Source organism: Lycorma delicatula, chromosome 1 (assembly GCF_047948215.1).
Source record: "Lycorma delicatula isolate Av1 chromosome 1, ASM4794821v1, whole genome shotgun sequence".
Classification (NCBI taxonomy): domain Eukaryota; kingdom Metazoa; phylum Arthropoda; class Insecta; order Hemiptera; family Fulgoridae; genus Lycorma; species Lycorma delicatula.
In genome coordinates, this window is record NC_134455.1 from 386,741,455 (window position 1) to 386,766,613 (window position 25,159).

At 27.3% G+C, this 25,159-nt stretch overlaps 1 protein-coding gene across 1 annotated transcript in view; it reads left to right on the forward strand.

Moving 5' to 3' along the window:
* LOC142317327 (trafficking protein particle complex subunit 12-like) overlaps window positions 1-24,607 on the forward strand; it is a 37,830-nt gene extending 13,223 nt beyond the window's left edge. Inside the window, exons 6-9 of the mRNA XM_075353787.1 lie at window positions 6,076-6,222; window positions 12,114-12,283; window positions 16,830-16,965; window positions 21,978-24,607. Of these exons, the coding sequence (XP_075209902.1) occupies window positions 6,076-6,222; window positions 12,114-12,283; window positions 16,830-16,965; window positions 21,978-22,223 (699 nt within the window). The 3' untranslated portion in view covers window positions 22,224-24,607. The remainder of the gene's footprint in view (window positions 1-6,075; window positions 6,223-12,113; window positions 12,284-16,829; window positions 16,966-21,977) is intronic.
* Window positions 24,608-25,159: the final 552 nt, after the last annotated feature.

The window sequence follows — 25,159 nt, forward strand, 5'->3', positions numbered from 1 at the left end:
AATAGGTCCTTCAGAAGAACAGTTTCCAGGTAATTTGAAAGCAAGTCATTTATAATTCATGTTTTGTCTTGCCATTCATTGTATGCAAAATTTTCCTTGATTTTTATTGTTTTATCTTAAAAATAAAAAGTTCTTGACTCTCAAAGGAGTTTCCTAACTGACCTGTTGGCACTGGCAGTATTTTAATCTTGTCGTGTTCTGTTAGTTTAGTGCAGTTCATTTCATTAGAAATAAACTAAAAAAAAAAATCTTTAGAGAATATATTCTAGTTAGTTTAATACATTAATCTCATAACCAGTTTAGGACCACCAATATTGGGCATTTACACTTTTAGTGGTTAGAAAAACAACCCTTACATTAACTCTTGAGTGATCAGTATTCAGCAATATTACGAAATTCCATTACTAAACTTTTCATAATTCTCAGAAATTTTTTAGAAGTGTCATTTATTTAATTTAAATCATTATCTATTATATATTGTTTCATTAAATTTTTATATTTATTAAAACATATCATGACTGGTGTATGAGTTTTGTCAGATTTTAAAATAATGCTGTTGTTATAAATTAATTTACATTTAGATTGTAGATTATTTTTTTATTATTATTAATCAAGGGTTTGAAATTTATATTTCCTCATTTTATATCAACAGTTTTATTGCCAGTGGTATTCTGTAAAATATCTTTATCATTAGTGTTTGCTGTATTTATATTTATTTCGGAATCCACTACAATATTCTTGATAATGTCGTTCTTATTCGTAATATTTTTACTTATAGAAATAATTAAACATATCATAATAGATTGTACCCTTATGAACCAAGTGCACCTATGAACCAGGTGCACCTATATTAAATGGGTTACCAAAGTTACACAAACAGGGTATACCTATGCGTACTTAATTACTTTTAATTAATTTTAAAACCAGTACTTCTTACATTATATCTAAAATATTAGATAAAATTTTCAGAAGTAAAATAAAGTTAGAATGTAAATAGAATATAAAAAATGGATACAAGTTAGTAAATAAACTAAAATTATTAAATGTAAATGATAAAACTAGGATGGTTAGTTATGATAACTGTAATATGTATCCTAGTATACTCATAGAAGTAACTGTTAATATATTAAAGAAAATATTAATACAAAATTATGAAGATCCCTTATTTATTGAAAATATCATTGTTATTATAAAAAAAATATGTAAACAAAATTATTTTAGTTTTGATAACTAATATTACACCCATGAAAATACACTACTGATGGGTTTCCCTTTGTCATCCATATTGTCTTAGGCTTATTTGCAGGAGTTTGAAGATAAGATAGTTTACATGATAACACATACACGTGATATTTTAATGTGGACTAGATACATTGATATTTTTGTAGTCTATAATCCTGTGATAAATGATGAATATTTAATAATCGTGAATAAGTTAAACTCATACAATAATGATTTGAAATTTATGTTTGAAATTGATAACAATAGAAAAATTGATTATTTAGATGTTAGTATTGAGTTTGGTAAAAATAATCAATTTATAACTTCAGTATACAGGAAACCAACATCTAACAAAACCACTATACACAGAGCTTCAAATCACCCATGGTCACATAAGATTAGTACTAATACAAATAACAAATATGGTAAATAGAGCAAATAATTAAACAAAGAATTAAATATTATAAAACAGATTGCTATATATAATAGTTATGATAGTGAATTGATAGATAATAAAAAAAAATTGTATAAATTGAAAATAACACAAATTTTTCAATTTTTTTGTTGTCACAAACAACACATAAAAAATTGACAATGTATATTTAAAATATGTATAAACTGATAAAATAGCCAAACACATTACAAAGGTTTATGATAATAAAAAGTCTTAACCCCCATACTGAACGAATAACCATATAATAAAACATCTAATAAGTAATAAACGTAATAATCCTTCTTATGTATACAATTTGAGTGGTATTTATAAAATTGAATGTAATAATTGTGACCGTATTTATATTGATAAGACCTCTAGATTTTTTAAAACCAGATTCATGGAACATTTTAGAAGTTCATTTTAATCAGATCATTTGATTAAAACTAAGCACATAATATCAGATATTCAGACAAACTTAAAAATACTAGAAATTAAAAAATGCATTATGGATATGAATAATAAGGGTTTTGACATTTTAGAAAAGTATTATATATAATATAAGAATAAATTTAATAAGATCAACCTCAGATGGAGTATGAAGACAATGTTATTATAAAGACAGCAGTAGATAGCACCACTATCTGTTTTGAAAATAATGTTGAGTAATCAACCTTCCAACCTGATTAGTAAAGAAAATTCCGTGAAACAACTACCATATAATTTTACTTTACTTAAGTTTTTGATTTTTCTTAAAAAGTTTGTAATTTTTATTTTTTAATTTAATTTTAGTTTTAATTTGTTTATATTGACGTCACATTGTTCACATGTGTAAAAAATTGTTTCATTTCAATTTTTTATCTTAATTTTAATATCAGTTGTAATTAATACTTAATCTTTATAATTTTTTATATTTTACATCTTGTTTTGATTTATAATTTAAAAAAAGTTTTTTAAATCTGTTGTAAGTTTTTAAAGTATGATAAAGTAAATTTAAATTTACTTTAAATTTAATTAGTTTAAAAAATTTTTAACATAAACTATAAATTAATAAGTGATATGTGATATGATATTATATATTGCAAGTTTATGATGTTTTTCGAAATGTATATCAGCTGCATTACATTTATATATATAAAAATGTAATGCAGTTGATAATGAGAATTAAGTTCGCGAAAGCACTTCTGCTTATGTAATGAAATAAAGTAAGTAATCAAATTCCAGTTAATCTGTACTTGGGTTGATCTATTAAATATAAATGAAATATATATATATACATTTATATACACACAAATACACAATTACAATCTTATAATTGCAACAGTAACCTTTATTATATATATATATATATATAATAAAGGCATATTATATATAGTCTAGTTAATAAAAAAATAGGTACATTTGGTTTCTGTATCGTAAAAAATCAGCTTTATTAAGGAAATTAACAAACAGTTATCAAGATTAAATAATAAATGAATTAAAAATAATTAATAAGTTGCAACAGCAGCAAATAAAAATGTTAAAAATAACCTTAAAAAACTTCAGTTTTTTTTAGGTTTTTAACTTTATTTTTATTAAAAAAAATTTATTTTTTTTATACAGAGTGTCCCATATAAAACACAACCCAACCTTATATTGGTAGGTATTGAAATAATAAAAAGGCATGTGTAAATGTAATTTTTATTATTACCATCCATTACCTTACATTTAGAGTAAATGTTGGAAGTGGCCGCCATCTTCTTGAATACAAGCTTCAATTCTTTTTACAGCATTTCTTGCAACTTTTTTCAAAGTTTGTGGCTGGATATTTAATACAGCTTGTTCAATATTGACTTTCAATTGTTCAAGTGTTCGTGGTTTGTTGCTGTAGACTTTTTCTTTGAGGTAACCCCGTAGAAAAAAATCCGCCGCAGTCAAATCTGGAGATCTTGGTGGCCACAAGCCTCGACCGATAACACGATTACCAAAGAATTCCTCGACGAAATCAGAAGTTGAACCTGCGTAGTGCGATGTCGCACCGTCATGTTGTAGCCAGCAGTGTCTGTCTTCCTCTTCCAAGAGTGCAATGAACTGAAATAAAATATCCTGATATCGTTCTGCATTAATGGTGTACTCGAAAAAAATAGGACCGATTATTTTCTTCCACGATATCGCGCACCACACGCCCAACTTCTGCGGGTGTTATTGTTTTTCTGATAAACGTAGGGATTTTCAGCACTCCAAATTCTACTGTTTTGGCTGTTTATGTAGCCATCCAAATGATACCATGCTTCATCTGTGAAAAATAACGAATCCATAACATTAATTCCCTCACGCAGAAATCGAGGGAACCGTTGACAATATTGTAGCCGTTTTTCTTTGTCGGGCTCAAGAAGTCGATAAACCGTTTGAATGCGATAAGGTCGTAATTGTAATCGTTTGGTCACCCGATGAACAGTTGATTTAGACAAATTAATTTCAGCAGATAAACGTCTCATCGATTTATTTGGCGAGGCGAGTAATCGGTCTTTGATTTCAGTGACTGTATCTGTATTCAACACTGATGCAGATCTTTTGTGTTCCTTGTTATTAACAGAACCGGTCTCTCTAAATTTTGCAACTAACCTTAATACTGATGTTTTTTAGGAGCTGGTTTATCTGGGTACTTATGGCGAAACAAATCTTGCACTGCAACCGCTGATTTCGTACTGAAGTACGACTTCAACAATGAAAACACGTTCATCTAGCGAAAACACCATCTTGTCTCTAGCAATACACTGAACTTTATGATTGCATTGTTGTTACTATCGGTAGTGTTCTACTGCGTCGCCGCGAAGTTCAGATGTTGGACGAGTCCATTTCAGTAACGAGTAGGGGAGTAAGCTTGACTTTTGAAATTTCATGGATGAGTGATTGATGGGTTGCGTTTTATATGGGACACCCTGTATAATATGTCTTTCATAGATGTTTATAAAAATTCTCCCTGCTGAAATCACAATAGATGCTGAGGAACATGGGTTTGTGATTAAAAAAAATAAAAGAAAACAAATAACAATATGAAGAGACTGCTATAACTGTGAACTGACACATTAATTTTTTAGTTCGTTTTCTGACTAATTTTTGTAAAGTTGAATATGTCTTCAAGTTTTCTATACAGACAATATAATTTTTCATCTAAGATATCTTTTGTTAAAATTATCTTGTAAACATTAGTATGGAAAAACTTATACAAAATAAAACAGTTGTGTAAAATCCATTGTTTGATAAAATTACAAAAATACTTGCTGATCAGATTGAAAAAAAATAATGTTTTTTTTAAAACCCATTAAAAGACTAGTAATGTACAAGTTAATGAAGAGAAATTTTCAGTAATACATTAAATACTTGTACTGTTTTAAATTATGATAAAGCGTAAAGTATTACAATTCTATTAAATGATTATTCATACATGAATTAAAGTTAGAATTTATATTCCAAGACTATAGATTACTGAATACTGAGGGTAATACTCTTGAGTAATATTTGCATATCAATCTAACATTGGCTAGCAGCTTAATAGGCCATGATCGCAGGAGAAATGATATCTCCTTGCCATTCAAATAGCAATTTGTAATGGATTTGTTTTTATGATTTCAGACAGTTATTGCAGTGAATTATATTTTAATTACAGTATTGTACATTTAGTATTCTATGCATGGTTTCGTAACAAATTTTAAACTGATTAATATATATTTTAGTCCAACTTTGGGACACTGGATAGTTGACATGCAAGGTTCTGATTCAATCCTAAATTAAATTTTTGTTATACATTAGTAAAACTTATTAAAAATCCTGTTTTTTACATATTAAATTTAAGGCCATTTAAAATATAATGGTGATCCTTTTTTGTATTAGTGTAAAAAATAAATTATTGCCAATTAACTTCAGAGTATTTTCTTAATATCATAGTTTATGTATATTGAAAACATGTAAAATTAATATTATGAAAATATAATTCTTGAGTCTACAACTGTACTAGTGAATTTATTTTCTGTAATCTTATAGAGGTCATTAATTCTAACCTCATAGTCTGTTCTGCCTTTCATTGATCTGTCAGTCTCTTTTGAACCCCAAGAACCTCAAATGTTAACAATCTGTTACCATGCTGTTTACCATTATCAAATTGGGACATTCCATATACACAAAAGGATGGCTGGTAATAGATAACCCCTTTTTTTTTAAGGAGTTTTGCTGAAAGAGATTAGATGACAGCTGAAGATTACCATCCTGGTTATTGTAGGAAAATTTAATTGTTAAATATCTGGCATTGTTCATTTGAAAAAGTAAAGAAGTGTTTTCATATGCGAGTACACTTGTGTATATACATGAACATAACACATATATCAGGTTGTGCTGATGCACTGGTTTAATTTTTTTGTAAATGATGATGTATTTGTTGGTAGATGTTACGTAATCTGGATAATGGTCGTAGTGAAGATGGAAGTCAGCTTGAATTGACACCCCAAGATAGAGTTGAATCAAAAAAATTATGGAAACAACGTGAAGCTAGAGTTCTGCATGCAATAGTTAATGTAGCTCTTTTACAAAAGGTAATTAATTTTTTATATTCTATGTATTTTTCTTGGTATTTTTTTTTTTTATTATAAACTATTCAGTTTGGTGAATGCTGCTAATAAATGGTGGTAGCATAAGGTGAAACTACACTAATATTGTTTAGTAATATGCCTTTGATCACTGGCATTTATCATTATCTTAAATCCTTCAATTTCTAGGATGCTGTTATATTTCAGGTGTTGCAGAGTAAAAGTTATGATGTAATTAACTGTTTTTTCCTGGATTCTATATTATTAATATTATATTTCAAAGAATATTAAATGTAAAAAGATCTGTGTAATAATTCTTTGAATGGCATTGTTTTGATCTTACTTGGCAGTAGTTTCTTTGGTTATCCCTATGAGGCTTCTAAATTCAATGACAGTGCAAGGGAGAATAGGGATGATCATTTCCTCCAAGTGCCTTCTGTATTTTAATATTTTAACAATTTTAATACGAATACTATGGATTAGTTAAAATGAAATTTATGTTATGTAAATGAGATGTGCTTACTTTTCAACATAATCCCATTGTACTTCAGGGCACTTAGTCTATCTTTTAACAAGTTGTTGAATCCTCTCCTGAAAGAAACTTTTTGGTCTAGAGCATAACCAAATGTGCTCTGCTTCCATGACCTATCCATCAGAACAAAAATAATTCACTTGCAGCTCTTCTTTTAGTGGGCCAAAAAAATGAAAATCACTTAGAGCCAGGTCAGCACAGTGTAGTAGGTGGTTCAACAGCTTGAAACAAAAATTTTGAAGGCAGAGGATTTTTTTCCATGTGAGGTCAAGCATTACACTGAAGGAAAATCACACTTTCTGAAAATTTACCATACATACCTTTGGACTTGATGAATCTTATCAAGATTCAGTGATCACAATAGCTCATACTAGTTTTCACTATTCACCATTTGTTTTCAAAGTGTGAAGTTAATAAAAACTGGGTCTCCCATACCCATAATATTGTTATAATCAACCTTGCTGCAAATGTGTTAGTTTTGAATTTTTTGTAGTAGTATATAAAGATGTTTTCAGACAAACTTTGTTACTTATTACTTTTGGGTTGAAAGTGATGAGCCCATGTTTCATCAACAATTATTTTCCATTTAAGAAAAGAGTCAGCTTCCTTCATCTTCATCATAAACTTCTGGGAAATTTTTAAACGATTTTCTTTGTGAATAACTGTCATTTGATGTGGAACCCAGTGAACATAACTTTTCAAAAGTTTAAAAAATTGTGAATTATTGAAAATTACATTCAGCTCATTTGAGACTCAACTTTAGTTTGTGAATTATTTGTTTAACCGATTTTGTCATTATTCTTTGAAGTGGAAGTCCTTCCTTTCTGTTGTTCATCACAGAGAGAAATTGTACTTTTTTTAAATTATCACTCCATTTAGATCTTGGAACCACTTGATGTGAAAAACTCTCCATATTGCTGCTGCATTTTTTTAATGAATAATCTTGCTGGTTTCACCCCTTCTGAATTGAGAAGACTTATCCCTGCTTGCATTTTTATTCCTTGGAACAATCGGGCAAAAGTTCTTTCATTTTTAAATTGATTTGTTAAACAACTACCAATGAAGCAATACTCCGATGAACAGATGATATAAGATGATATGGTATAATTTGTATTAACAATAAAAAAATGAATATACTTGAAAAATGTTATATTTATATAATTAAACAAACATATGAAATGATGAATCACCAGATTGTATTTGAAGGATGTTTTAATTAAATATATTGTGGATTGTAGCAAGTGGCAACAGTGATTACAAACGTAGATGTGTGATGTTTAAAATTTATATCAATCCAGTAATGGCAGTGGAATTGTATTTTTATTACAAATTTTGTGGTTTAGCGTGTTTATGTTTTCTAAATTTATAAATTTTTAATTTTTTTTTCATTTGTTTGGTGTAATTATAGAATTGTATACCAAGTGATGATGTGGGATCCCATGTAAGTCGACTATTGTAACTAAAGACTATTTTTTTTAGGTTTTTCTGTTTATATGTTTCAGTGGTTATGTTATCTTTTTAATTTAATTAGCTCAGTGATCAATATGTTGATGAATTATTTGAATTTTCAAAAAAAAAAATATATATATATATATATATATATACACATTAATTATTTGCCTTCACTGAAACAAATTTTTAATCGCCTTGATTTTGCATCTTCTGCTTTTCTAAACAAAAATTGAACATTCTGTCATCACAAAACCAAATTTGCCTTTTTTCAAAATTCAATTTCTCCTTTTCAGCTATGGTTAACTTTATTAAAACATACAATGTAATCTTTGTTAGATCTGCATTACCATAATGTTATTTACTCATAGTCTCAATTACTTCAACTACAAATTCCTTATTATTATTCTCTCTTTTTTGTTGTGAAATATCAGTAAAGTTAAAAGCAACTCTATATTTTAATACACAGATTTCTGTCAACATTAATAAATTTGTCAATTTCTATGTTTTAACTTATGTTGTCAGTTGACATATTCCCCACATCAGACATTATCTATGTTTGGAATAAATATTGCAAGATATAGTGAAGAAAACTGTTAAATGAGTGCAAAATGTTTTGATTTATTTACACTAAATTAGCTTAATGGGTGTGTTTGTAGTAGAATAAACATACAGCTTATACATATATGGACAGCCATATCATTCTCATCTTCAATAAAGAATTGAGTGTTGTACAATAACAAGGAAATTATCCTACTGATTACAGTTCATTGAATTATATATTTTTTAAATTTATTTTATTATTATAATATAAATTATTTCTACTAACATGGCTACTTCTTTGTCATTTAGAATGTTTGCTGTTTGGAATATTTAACTAAGAAACTGTGTTTTAATGAAATGGCTGTAAAACTGTCTGTTGTTTAGAGTTGGTAGGTGTCCTTTAATAGAGATTTCTTGGCTTTTTAATAATCTCTTTCAAATTTCTGAAGCTATGTTCAGTACTAGCAACTTTATTTATTTCTAATGCAGTCAGGCCATATGTTCTGTTTGTATTCATACAACTCCAATAAGCTCCTGCAAAAAGCCTGCATTCATTTTCATTAAATAGGTATCAGATGAATTATGTACATTTTATGAGTGTTATAGGGTATGCAATCATTTGCAAAATATCTTTTTCTAAAAACTGTTTAAAACTCATTAAGAAACATTTCAATTAAAAAGGTTTGAAAATGGATTTCAATGAATTTTTTAAAAATCTATTTTCAAACCTATATATATATATATATATATATATATATATAGAGAGAGAGAGAGAGAGAGAGAGATAATAATTATCTATTTAAAAAAAAAAAAAAAACATTGTTATTAATGTTGAAAAAATAACGTATATTGAATTAATTGTAAAAGATCACATAATAAAAAATTAAATCAATGAGCTGGTTGTTTAAAATTTAACTAAATTGCTAAAAATTCTTGCAAAACACATAGTTCAAAATTGGTACCGTAAAAATAAGCATAAGAAAAATACCGTATATTACTATTTAATACACCTTTTAAGAGCCTGTGCAATGGAGAAAATCATAGTTTTGGTATATTGATCACCAAGTAGTTCAGTCTTAATGCCTTGCAATTATTTTTTGTGAGATCTTGTAAAAAAAAAAATTTTGGTTCTGTAACATTATGCTAAATCTTCAAACATTCTCTCTCTTATTTTGTAGTGATGACTTGAAGTATGAGACAGTTTTTATTTTTAGAATTTTTATGTACATTTCTCAATTATTCAATACTTTTCAGTTGTACTTTTTAGTGCTTTCTGAGTGTGAATCAGGCCTTCAGAAAAAGTGTTTTGTGATTTTTTTTTTGAATACAGGCTGGTGTTATATTTTACAATTTTATGTCTTTCTAATATATACAGCTCTTTTTTTCTCTCCTAATTATAAATTTGATATAAAAAAAGAGAAAATGTTAAACTAATGTTACCATACATGAGAAATTTCACTAAAAAGAGAAATAATTAATTGTGCTAATTCATTTTTTTTATGATTTTTATAAAACGTTTTTTTTATATTTTGTAATTATTCAGTGTTTTGATGTTGAATATTTTACGTAACAATTTTTGTAGGACAAATATACTCTTTGAGAGTATGTAAAAATATGATTATAAATAAGTAAACCATTGTTATGATAAAATTGTTATTTTTTTTCATGCCTTATGATTATTTTTTGTAAAATCTTCTAAAAAAAAACCAACATTTTTTTAATCTTTATTCAATCTGATACCAAAACAGAAACAGTTTATGGTAAGTTTCCATGTAGTTAATACTTACTGTGTCATGTGTAGTACACAGATTACAGAAGCTTTTTAAATGTAAATTTACTTTGTAACGCTGAATGGATTTTTGCAAAAGACTGTTTAATAAATGCCAATTATTAGATAAACAAAGAACATTTTCAAATAACTCAGAGAAGATAAGCCATGGATGTGATTAAATAGTACTGCCACAGTGTAAAATTGTAGAAAAAGACAAAGAAATGTTTATAATTTTGGATTAATTTTATAATTATTGTAATTTAGTTAAGATTGATTATTATATCGCGTTTTTCATAGCAAACTCATATGTTTTAAAATGTGAAATTTTGTTAATTTTTCTTGTTTCTTTTTTTTTACAAGTTAGAACTTTTTAAGAGTTGGTCAAGTTAATCTACAGTAAATAAATCTAAACTATAAAACTAAAAAACTCAAAAAACCCTTCAACGACCATTTTGCATAGCTCTGTTGTATTTCATCCACAGTAATTAATTTATTAATTTAATTGATTTTTGGTTTTTAAAACTTAAATTAAATTATGAAATATTATTTTCTTAATTTGCTATTTAGATTTCTATTCTATGTATATGTCATAGGTGTATTAAAAAATCAGGCTGAATGCAGTGTACCAGCTAATTAGAAAATTACCGGTTAATTGGAAATTATTAAAATAATTAACCAAATTTAACCTACACTTGCTAGTCAAGGTTAGTGGGCGAAACAAGTGTAGATTAAGTTTGATTAGATTATATTTATAAATTATATTTATTATTATAAGCAATAATGCAAATATATTATATTCCATTTACCAATTAGCTGGGTGCATTGCAATAAGTCTGATTTTTTAAATTTACGTATGACAAATATACATTTATTAATTTTTGTTAATAATCCCTTGTTAATACAAATAGTAAATGCTATTTATCATATATTTCAAAGGTTAATTAATTTATAGATCAATTATTTGTAGGTCAATTAATTTATATATGATACTGATATGGATGATTATTATTTACTTGTAGTTAAAAAAAAAAAAAAAAATAGTGAATGAAAAATTATATACTGAGAATATTTTATCATTATTGATACAATATTAATATGTTTTGTTATCACTTGTAATTTGTTATAAACAAGTTTCTATTGATACAGAGAAAAAATTTGACATGTTTATTTGCTTTTTGTGACATTGTATGATTAAGTTTAGTTATAATGATTTAGGATAAATGTTCCATTTTTTGTCATATATTATGCCCAAATATATTCAAACTATACCTAATTCTTCAACTGGTAAAATTAAAAAAAAAAAGATTTGCCTACTAAACTTTTTCTATGTGTTTTTGTCTTAGATTTCTATTACTTTCTTTGAATTTCATCCTAGCAGTTATGCCTTTAAGAAAAAAAGTTCATTTTTCCCCATGAACTGCTCACATTCAGTTGAGTTCCAGCCTATCTGTATGATATTGTAATGAATATTTTCAGAAAAATATAATGGGGTGAGGTTTAAAATTATCTAGAGAATAATAACTTCAGGTATATTTTATTATTAATTATATTTTAAATGATGTACTTAATTTAAATAAAAAATAAAATGTTTATGTTATATAGGATTATTGGTTAGCTGTTGATGTTCTACAACTGTTATGTGAGAAAGAGACTTTGCTTTCACAAAAAAGGTCCTTATATTCTGTATTAGGTCGTGTTCTTCTACAGTTGGGAGATGTGATGGGTGCAGAAAAAAATTTCCAAATGGCGCAGTCTTTAAAAAAAACCCAGACGTAAGTGACTTCAAAAACAAATTGAAGTTTTTTTAGGATTATGATTTTTGTTTTTTAAAGATAAAAATTGTACTTCTTTGATTTATGTAATTATTAATTTTTAAAAATAAATATTTCAGAATTTATTGAAATATAATTATGTTGCCAAAGTAATCAGTATAGTCCAAGGTGTCTTCGGAGGTTATAGAAAAAGTTAAGTAACTGGTCCAGAACAGGAAATAAAAAATATAATAAATTGCTATGAAAAATTGCCCCCACCTTTCTTTCATTACTTGTCCATCTGCCTCTTTATTATGTTTTTAAACAAAATATTATATCTTATGAATATTCAGAAATATTTTAATAATATTTGGCATAAAGTTAACACCAATATTCTTTACAAAAGTAGGGGAAATATATTAACATATTTTGAAATGGCAGTCCTGATACCTTTTTAGATTAATACTATCTTGTTAATTATTATTTCTATTTTTTTTTTGTCTTAAGTCATTTGACTGGTTTGATGCAACTCTCCAAGATTCTTTATCTAATGCCAGTCATTTGATTTTGGTGTACCCCTACATCCTACATCCCTAACAATTTGTTTTACATATTCCAAATGTTGTCTGCCTGCACAATTTTTCCCTTCTACCTGTCCCTCCAATATTAAAGCGACTATTCCAACATGCCTTAAATGTGGCCTATAAATTTGTCTATTCTTTTTAATATAGTTTTCCAAATGCTTCTTTCTTCATGAATTTGCTGCAACACCTCTTCATTTGTCACTTTATCAACCCATCTGATTTTTAACATTCTCCTATTGCACTACATTTCAAAAGCTTCTAATCTGTTCTTGTCAGGAACTCCGATCATCCAAGTTTCATTTCCATATAAAGCTATGCTTCAAACATATACTTTCAAAAATGTTTTCCTGATGTTTAGATTAATTTTTGATGTAAACAAATTATATTTCTGACTGAAGGCTCGTTTCGCCTGTGCTATTCAGCATTTTATATCGCTCCTGTTTCATCAGTCTTTAGTAATTCTACTTTCCAAATAACAAAATTCTTCTACCTCCATAATTTTTTCTCTTCCTATTTTTATATTCAGTGGTCCATCTACATTATTTATACTACATTTCATTACTTTTGTTTTGTTCTTGTTTATTTTAATGCGGTAGTTCTTGTGTAGGATTTCATCCATGCTGTTCATTGTTTTTTCTAAATCTTTTTTTCCCCTCAGCTAGTATTACTATATGATCAACAAATCGTAGCACCTTTATCTTTTCACCTTGTACTGTTACTCCAGATCTACATTGTTTTTTAGCATCATTAACTGCTATTTCTATGTAAAGATTAAAAAGTATCAGGGGTAGGGAACTACATCCTTGTCAATCTCCCTTTTTTATTACAGCTTCTTTATTATGTTCTTCAATTATTACTGTTGCTTTTTGGTTCCTGCAAATGCTAGCAATTGTTCTTCTATCTCTGTACTTGAATCCTAATTTTTTTTAAATGCTGAACATTTTATTCCAGTCTATGTTATCGAATGCCTTTTCTAGGTTTATAAATGCTGAGTATGTTAGTTCGTTTTTCTTTAATCTTCCTTCTACTATTAATGTGAGCACTAAAATTGCTTCCCTTGTCTCTGTTATTTTCCTGAAAACAAATTGGTCTTCTCCTAACACTTCTTCCACCCTCCTCTTAATTCTTCTGTACAGAATTCTAGTTATGATTTTTGATGCATGACTAGTTAAGCTAATTTTTTTCTATTCTTCTCATTTTTCTGCTCGTGCTTTCTTTGGTATCATGAATAATGCTCTTTTTGAAGTCTGACGGAACTTCCCCTTTTTCATAAATATTACGCACCAGTTAATAATCTATCTATTGCTTCCTCACCCGCACTGCGCAGTAAAATTCTGCAGGTATTCCGTCTATTCCAGGAACCTTTCTGCCATTCAAATCTTTTAATGCTTTCTTAAATTCAGATGTCAGTATTGTTTCTCCCCTTTTATCCTCTTCTCTTTGACTTCCTCTATAACACCATTTTCTAATTCATTTCCTCCGTATAACTCTTCAATAAATTCCACCCACCTATCAAACTTTCTTTTTGTATTATAAATTGGTGTACCATCTTTGTTTAACACATTATTAGATTTTAATTTATGTACCACAAAACTTTCTTTTCAACAATATATCATAAGTGATACTTATTTTTATTGGTTCCAGAGTTATAGCCAAATAAAATTTTAATTAATGGACTATTTGGATCTTACAAGGGGAAGGCACATCAGTTCAAATCTGATTTCATCTCTTTTTTTTTTAACTTTTTTTTTAATTTAAATATATTGATTTATTAATAATTATTAACCTCTGATTGTAAAAAAAAAAATTCAGTAAATAATAATTCAATAACATTAAAAAAAAATTTGAAAAAATATCGAAGTTATTAATGAAATAAAATTTTATGTAGTTTTCATTTTAAAAAAAAATATGTATCTGTAATTTAATAGGCTTACAAGGAAGTGATGTGGTGTCCGCATCAGATTCTTTTCATAAAAAAACTAATGAATTGACAATGCTGTGGGGAAGAAATGACTCCATTTTTTTCAGTGAAACTAATGGATTGATAATGCTAAATGTGAGGGTACATTGTCGTATGAAGCAGCCATCACTTGGAGGACCAAAGTTTGAACTTTTTACCTCTTCCACCAGTGATTGAACCTCTTACTGATTTTATTTTGTAATCTTTTTAAAATGTAAAGATAGTAATGACTGTTTAGTAATGTTGGTTTGTACTTCAGGAAAGAATTTGTAATGAATTACACCTTGAAATGTTATGAATGAATTACACCTTTTGTCCACTGAAATGTTGCATTTGGTTGCTGATAGGTAAACAGAAATTAGAACATACAAATTCTTTTGAGTTTTATCATAAAAGTCTTTTAATTTTTATTACAGTCATCTATTAATGTTGATGATCTTCCTGTACCCGGATCATTATTAACTGACTTGTATCCTTTTTTAAATTATGTAGATTACTCATAATGTTGAGTACTAATAAAATAGTCCTCATTAGAAAGTTATACTAATAATTCATATGTTTCTGTATATATGCATATTTCAGTTTCATACAAAATTTCATGTTAATATATTGTGGGGATAAATCACTCTAAAAATTGCAATGTGGCACAGAATTACTTATTTAAATGGTTACACCATGAGCTGCTGCATAACATACAATATGTGTTTAAATACAAACACATACAAAAAACATACAAATTGTGTGTATGGGATAGTGTGTTATATTTTTCTTCAAGCAGTGGTACCAACTGTATGTTTTTAAATTCTTGAATATTCACAGTTCAATTATTCTCTTTTTAAAAAGGGTTTGCATGTTATTAAAACTGTACAGGATGGTAGAGATCATTTAATTAAGTTAAAAGTTCATGTTATCATAAAACAAATGGTTTGATAGACTAAAATCAGATGTACTGATTTTGATGTAGAGTACATGTATGGATTTGGTACCAAAAAACTCTACACCAGCCTTCCTTCAATAATTTTATAACTATAAAAGGAAGTGAAAATATAATAAAGAGTTGAAGAGAGCAGGTGCAAAGAGTTTGCCAAAATAGCGTTCAAGGTAAGATAGTAAGCGATAGTAAGCGTTGCGCATGTCCACCATTCTAGTGAAATCTGTGCTTGGCCGCAGTAAAATTAGTAAAACTTGGGTTATGTCATGATTGCCTGTACAGCGAGTATCATTTGTTTTATCTATGCGAAATCTATTTTTTATAATAATACTTGTGTGAAAACTTGATTGGGTGTGTATAAAAAATTGTGAAGTAGTTGAGAACTTTGTGATAATATTTGAAATGATTCAATGTCTTAATTTAAAGAAGGTTCAAGCTTACCATAATTGAAAAAAAGAAGAAGGAATGAGTCAACTGGAATTGAACAAGTTCAAAATGTTCAAGGTGGAGTGTAGACCTGTAGAATGTGAAAAAGCCGAATGCTGTAAACACTCGTACCTCTATCTCCCTCTATTGTTCCTGTTAAGCCTATGAGATAGATATAACTAAAAATACTTAAGAAGATGTAATAAAGTTGATGGAAATAGTAAGTAGATTAGTAGGAGATATCTCAAAATACATTTATTTTTGGAAAAAATTTCTGTAAATAGTAAAAAAAAAATTTTTTTATCCTAAACGCTGGAGATTCATTAACTTCTTACATTCACCCAACAGGCATGTTAATATTCTATATCTAAAAGACCGCAGCCATGGCTCTGATGCATCTCTGCCCTTTTTTGTTTTGCAGGTACATAAAGTGGACACTTTCAAGAGCTATTAAAAAACTTATTTCTTTTTCCATTTCCACTTTAATAATTGTTAAATTAAGAGAATAAACAATCTCTGATAAAAGTAATTGCAGAATCTAGTGGGTGTTTTTTTTTAGTGAAATGTGAATGTGAGATACTTAAAAATCATAATTCTAGCATTACTTTCTGTAGTAACAATTTTTTTAATTACAAATTATAATTGCTGTGTTTTTTTTATATGCAGTGGAACACTTACTGGCCACACTGCTGATTTACAGGAGCTAGTTGACAGAGGATTGATGGCAGTTTCTCAACATGCATTTCAAGATGCATATGATGCATTTCATAAAGCTTCACTCTTAGAACCAGCCAATATCATGGTATTTTTACTTATTAATTTCTATTTTTTACTTTAAGTCTTAATCTCTTGATGTTGGTATCGCTTTCAATTATATTTCCGTGTTATATTATGTTTATGCTAGAATCTATCCACATGATTGAAATTCTAATTTTCTACCTAACATTTCTAGAACCTTATAGATATTGGGTTTTACACCTGTTTTAAAAATTCACAAAAAAAAATGTGGTTAACAGTCGGCAATAAACTGCAGTTTATTAAAAAATAAAATTAGCTTGTTACCATTAAATTACCAGTGAGAGAGAGTTACTATGAAATTGTTTGCAATAGATGCACCAGATTAATGCTAATGCATGGTTATGTCATGTTACCTAGTGATACTCCTGGTTTGAATAACTGTGTAAGTGCGTCTTTCATTATTCAGAATTTATGCTGCTGGATCATTAATATTTTTAAATAAAGTCCTATTTAGTCTGATCAATATATATTTAATTTATAACACATTTAGATATGTTTTCACTTATTTAAATATTATAGTCATTAGTAAATTATCTCACATTGTTAAGTTTAAAATGGTATACAATATTAGTTTTAAATGGTGTACATGTACAATATTTATGTTTAAAGAGTATTATAATTAATGTATTTATATTTAGTTTCACATTTTAAGTTACATCCTTTACTGATTGATTTAGACAATACTATTAGAAAGAAAAAATATATAATACAAAGCAGCTGTTGAACTTAACTAGAATAACAAATTTATATGCTTTACATAAGTAAGAAGAAAAGAGTTAGACAGTTTATTTACCAATAATAAGGAGGACATGAAACTAAACAATTCCTATATGCCGTTGACTAACTGCTGTGCATTGCAGTTTCCCTTGTTGTGTTTACTGTACATATTGCATCAGAGATTTTAATTAGGACACAGAATTGTCACAATTTTTAGGTAATATCATCACAATTACAAATCCTTTAAATTCCTTAAATCTGTTACATTTATTTAGTGGAAGCTCTTTACAGTTATTTACACTATGTTATATATTAATACTACTGCTACTACTATTACTGCTAGTAATAATAATAATTCATTTCTTAAATTTTGTTTTACATACAGTATCTTAGAAACATTACCAACTTAAACCACTTATACGCTCTGTATAAAAAAAAACACTTCATATGAAAAATTAGGTTTCCCCTATAGTATATTTCATGTTGGGGATACCGTCAAAATTAAAATAACAAAAACAAAACTTTAAATTAAAATAATTAAGTAATTTGTGTTGTCAGATACTTCACACCATTGTATAATCTTATTTTACAAAAATTTCCTTCATACATTGCATTCTATTAATCGAACAGCAATTTCTCTACACTATCTACTTCAAATAACCAAGAGAATTTTGCACTAAACTTAGTTTTGTTCCCTCGTTTCTTGATTACTTTGTGGAGTAAGTTATACATTTTTAGTACTAACTAAAAAAGTGCAGAAATGTTTATGTAGTTCTAGTTTTGTTTTAGACAGTATAAAAATGTCTTTTCTGCATGATTTTCTTACATCTTCTGCGTTATTAATTCTATTATTCATACTTCTAATAAAGAAAATCGTTAAAACTTTATGAACATATAAATACCTAAGGGGCAAAATCTTAAGTTTCTTATAAAGGGGAAACAATTTTAATTTTTTTTTTAAATTAATTATTTGTTGATATTCTTATTTTTTTCCAAGGAATAATTATGAATTTCAATGCAGTTTGCTGTGAATCTGAAACAGCTTTTTGCAAAGTTTCATTTTTCTTTTTAAGCAGTAATATTTTAGCTGTTAGTGCTTAAATTTTTCAGTGCTTCAGTTTTTCTTGTACAATTTATTTAACATTATTTCCATATCAGTATGACATTCTATTGAGTTTCCTAACTGCTGTTCCATCTTTCATTTCATTCAGCATTTTAAATATATCAGCTAAGGATTTTTCTTTCTTGAGTTTTCTCAGTAGTTAGGCTGTGTTTTCTCTCTTGCACATTCCATGCATTTTCCATTTCTATTTATTAATAGAATAAATAGAATATAATAATAATAGAAAAAAAATTATTTGTATTTGTAGGTTTTTAGATTTACACAAACGCTATGAAATTTTGCAATACAGTTAGATCATGATACTTTTGCACCACCATGCTTCTTAGATTTACTGTATTTCTTATATGACTTACTCATAATTTTCAAGTTACACTTAACATAATTACATATATATATATCTGTACGGTTTTGTACAAGATAATTTAAATGAGAAACCAATTTCAAACATGAAAGTTCATTTCATTAACAGCACAGTGTCAAAAACATATAAAGCCAACCAAGCACAACCTTCCATCCAACCAGTTGTGAATGGCTACTAATTTATTTAACTGCTTGGATTTATTTTAAAATTTTTTTAATTATTTTTCTGGATGAAAGTTTTCATGTATTCATTTAACTTTAAGTTTGTGTAATATTTTTTTGCTCTGTTGTATACATTACTGATTATTAATGATGTGTTTTTTATAGATCACAAATATTATTATTATTCATGTTTTTTGGAGCAATAATAATCACCTTGGTTGTTCAGTCATTGAAAAATATACAAAAAAGATTTTATTTTGTTTCTTACTGACTAGTCTTACAGAAGATTACTTTCCTGTACGTACGGGATTGATGTAGCAAATTTTTATTTGATCATAAAATAAAAAGGAAGAAAGAAATTAATGATAGATAACCAAATTTTTCTGTAAAAAATCTAAGAATGTTTCCTCTTAAGTAAACTATTTTTTATTGAGTAAGAAACAATTAAACAGATTTTATTAACTTAAAACAAATTGCATTAAGTCAAGTTTAGGTAGGGTTGTCCTTTAGTAACCATCATTACCTAAAAATGCTTGGTTTAGTACTTACAATTTTTTAACATTTTAATACAGGATTTTCATTTTTACATTTTATCATTGTATTATTAGGATGTTTAAATAATAAAATGTTATCTACCAAAAATCCCAGAATGTACAAGATGTTGAAACAAAGAATAAAATAAAAAGGTCTCCTCTATCAACTTACTCTCCAGGTTTTTAATTAAAATGTTTAAATTTTTCTTTGTTATTATAATAAAATAAACATAAATCATATTTAAAGTATAATAAATAAATAGTTATACATATTCAAATTATGTTGAAAGTTACAGAAAAAAAACCCAGATAATTTACTAATACATTTATTTGTTTTCGTTATTAGTACAGTTATGAGTACTTACCTCTGTGATAGTGCAGTGATGTCTCTTGTCTCCATAAGGTTCTAGGTTTAAATACCAATTTTGTTTTATTTAATGTTCTTTAAAAGAGCAAAGATTCTGTAATAATAAATATAATGATGATGAGAGTGATGACAGTGGAATCAGCAATAGAGATAATGAAATGAATTTATCTTATACAGATAAATATAGCATAAGACACACAAAATAAAAGATAAAGATAAAATATGTATAATATAGTTTAACAAAAAAAAAAAAAAACCTTTTCAGTCAGTTTGATATAATTTTGCCCAATTAATATCGAAACAAGACCCCTTTGTTCATAATATTCCTTACAAAAACAAATCTTGTCCTCCCACTAAATCCATATTTCTCAGTTCAGTTAGTCCTTCCGATATTGAAATAGCAATTCAAATTTCTGAAAAGTCTTTCTTTTGACAATATCAGCAATTTCACTCTTAAGCAGATAGATTCCCTAGTTTCAAATTCCTTTCCTTTCATAATCAATAAGTGGTTTAGAAAAATTTACAGCATTTGGCCAAAGTGACTGAAAAACTAATAAAAATTAAACTATTAAAATTTTTTTGAACTCCACAAAGTCCTTGATGACAAGAGATTTAGAGGGATTGCATTAAATCTTTTTGAAAGCTTCCTAGGAAATAAACTACATTCCAACTATACATTCTAACTCCTTACATTCTGACTATTAAAGATCAAAAAAGTAAAATGAATTTATTTTCCTATTTTACTGTAAGAAGCTATTATCACCTTTCCTTTTTTACTGAATGTAAATGACTTTCTGAAATTGAATATAAAAGATTATATGATTATTTCCTTTGCTGATGATACTGTATTAATTTTCTCTCATGATTCTTGAGAAAAAGTCTTTTAAATAGCTAAAAATGATTTTTGTGCCATTAAAATGTGATTCAGCTACAATATTTTAAACTTAAATACAAATATAGTAAATTATTACAATTTTAGCAAATACAGCCTAACAATATCTAAATATGAAATTAAAATTTTCTTTCATCAGTGATGAGTATAAAATTAATGTGTGTAACTGCCCAATTTTAATAAAAAGTAACATAAAATACCTTGACATAATTTTAGAAAAATTTCTAAATGGAACCTTCATGTAGAATATATCAGCAACATTTTAAAATTCATAAGCTGTAAATTTTACAATGCATTGTATATTCTAGAGTTTAATAACCTAAAAGTTTTATACTTTGGTGTAGGTTAATGACTTTTACGATACAGTCTGTATGGGATTACAATCTAGAGTATATAATGCATTGTAAAATTTATAGTCTATGAATTTAAGAATGATGCTTGTACATTTTATATAAAGCCTCCATTTTAAAGATTCTTCTACAATTATGTCAAGATATTTTATGTTACTACTTTTTTCTAAAAGCGGGCAGTGACACATTAATTTTACAATCATCACTGGTGTGGAATTTTAACATCATATTTTAATAGTGGTGTATTTGCAGAAAAAGTAATAAGTTTAGTTATATATGTATTGTAGTTATTTATGTTTAAAGTACTCTAACTCACCAAATTTTAATGGCACAGAAACCATTTTGTAATTTGTATAATAATTAATTATAATTGTAATTTGTATAATTTTAATTATTGAATTTTGTTATTTAATAATAATAGTTGCCACCAGAGATGGTCATTTCAGGGAAATATTTGATGATTGGTTATTTTATTGCATTTTTTTATTGTAAAAATTATCACTTTTTTTCAGGTTCAAAACAATATGTCTGTCTGCCAGTTATACCTTGGACGTTTAAAACAAGCTCTGAGTATACTTTGTGAAACAGTTAAGACACATGTTGATACGGCACTTCAAGAAAATGTATTATTGAATATTTGTACATTATTTGAGCTTGAAAGCTCTCATAGCAATGATAATAAATTGGCATTATTACGACTTGTTAATAAGCATAAGGGAGATGCTATTTGCATATCTTGTCTAAAGTTACAAATGTAAAATATTATTATTTTAAAGTACTAGTCTTTAATTGTATCCAAAGTATATGTAAATCTGTATTTACAGATGTGATATCAGTGTTAATAGCTCTGTCAAAAATTAGTAGTTTATAAATTTTAGAATTAATCCAAAAGCTTTTGCACATGAAAATCTGAACATTTGATCTTCCTGTTAATCATCATAATGTCTTTTTTTTAATCATAAGTATTATTTGAATTTTGGATTTATTGTCCTTTATAATACGTACAGAATAAATTATGATACTTTTTGTGAGATAAATAGTTATCCTGTGGGATTTCACATACTGGTGATCTGTTACTGAATGTTACATACTAAGTAAAAAGTAGAAATTTTGTTTTTTGTAAACTAAATATTATATTTTGAAGATCGTTGATACTTGTTGGAAATTCACTTTTATTACAATTTAATTTCCTAATATGAGTAACAAAGCAGTGTAATCAAATTCAATTGTTCTACAATCATTCTGACAGTTAATCACCGGTCATACCATATCAGGTCTCTGATTCACTCAACATTGTCATCACTTTTTGATGTTAATGGTCTTGCAGAGCGTGAATTGTCCGCAGCTGATTCCTGGCCATCTGAAAATGCTTTAAACCACCTAAAAACTTGAGCTTGTGACAGAGCATCATCTCCATACGTTCTTTTCAATTTTGAAAAAGTTTCAGTAGCATTCTCACTGAGTTTAACACAAAACTTGATTGCACAACATCGCTCATTTTTATAACTCAATAAAAACAGGTTTACAAAAAGTTTTACAATAGACTAAAAATATTAATACCTAATATAAATCAGCTGTTCATACAACCGTATGTTTACTAGTAACTTTACAGTGTTGCCACTTTGGCTGCCAAAAAAAAAACCAGTACAGACCTTGTATAAGCACCTAACCAAACATCTCGCCGTACCTTATTTTACATTTTTTCAGAATTGAAAAATAGAAATACTGTAAATATTGCACATGTAAATAAATAGAAAAAGTAATAGCTGCTTAATTGCTTTCAATGAAGTTGAAGGAAACAAGGACTTGGCTGGTTATAACTGATTCCCCATTTAATTAAATCATTCACTGATATGGTGTATTATATACAATTTCCATTCAGCAAAAAAAAAGTAAATTAGCAATTTTTAGCAAAAGTCATAAAAAAATTAAACATTAGTTAAAAATAGAATTACAGATTTTTAACTTACTCTACCTCACTGAGATAGATGTCGGTTATTACATACGACAGGTTTTCACAAATAAGTAGGAAAGTTTTAATTATATCGCTTACATCGTGCCTCAACAGTTATTAATTTAGAAGTTTCAAAAGAAAATTACTGTTGAATAATAAAAGTATAATGATAAATTTTGTTGAAAGATCTGTTAAAAATATTAATTTTTTCATCTGAAAAATAACCAATCTTCAGGTAAAATATTTTATGAAAAATTTGTTATGCTTTCCAGTTTATTTTACTGAAAAATATTATGTCTGTGCGTACCATTATATATAACATAGTGATTGCAATGAGCAATTTTATGCAAAATTTGTGTTTGATGATTTTATAGTAAGTTAAAAAAAATTGAGAGAAAAAACTAAATATAAAGCATGATTGTTACAATTTAGCTTATAGAGGGCAAGTGTTGTGTATACTCACAGATCTCCAGTACTGAAAGTTTCACAGATCTTCATTTTTGTTTTAATCTTATTTTATTATATTACAAGCCATTTATTATACAACAAAAACAGTTTAAATATTTAATGTTAAATGTGTAATGTTAGGAGCCATATTGTATGCGTGTGTTTGGTGTTTTGTTATAAGGACAGACACTCACGTTCATGTATCCTAATGTTGACTCCTTCCTTTTAGCAGGTCTCAAAATGCCCAACACCCAAAAATATTGAAATAACATTAAGAACGACTATTTTAATAGTAGGGAACTTTTTTCATTGATTTTTTTAGATGATTCAAGTAAGAAACTAGCGATCTTACTTTGATTGTAAATCAGTAGTTCAGAGTGTGAAAAGTGGATGTGTAGTTTCCGCCATGGGTACATGAAGCCCTATCAAGGACATCAAGCACAGAAGATTAAAGACCATTTTCTCACATATACAAACATTCATCCTCAAGAACTAAACATTTATACCTATCTATTGGGGAATCCACTCCATTATTTGGTGTCAGCTGATACCATTTAACAGCATTAATGTGCAAATAGGAACAGTTATATTCATAGAATCTAACCATCTATAATTCTTATCTATAACTAGGAATAACAACTAGCAAAAGTTTTGAATATTTTAAATTATGTTTTATATAGTTATCCATATTTCTAATGTCTAATACTAATAATTATAGAATAAAGATACTAACATTTTTAATTTGTTTAAAATAAATTTAAACTGCATTTGTTATCCTTTTACAAAAATCAGTAGTCTATTTGAATATGGCCAACCTAACCCAACAAGAATATAAACTAATAATATACAGTGGTCTCTCACTTTATGATGTTAATTGGTTCCAGATAAACCTTTACTGGTTGTAAAATGAAAATACAGTAATATGAGGCTGTTTATTATAATGCATAAACCATACTTACTTGCTTTGAATTCTTAGTGTGTGCTGGCATTTTGTGGACTTTTTTATTTTAAATCATCAAATACAGGTTTAGTATGAACATTTTTCATACTTTTACTAATTGTTCACCTTTCATTTGTATTTCTTTAATTCACAGCTTTTTTCATTTTAATGCCTACAGTGTCATTTTAATGTCACAGTGTCTACTTCATTAATATTTTTCACACTTTTTAACTGTTCTTTATTTACTATGTTGATTGAAAACTTTTATTATAAGGTAATTTATAAATCCTGATTCATAATCATGTTTTTTATTATTTCTTGTTTAGTTTTAATAAAAATCTTATTTTTACTTC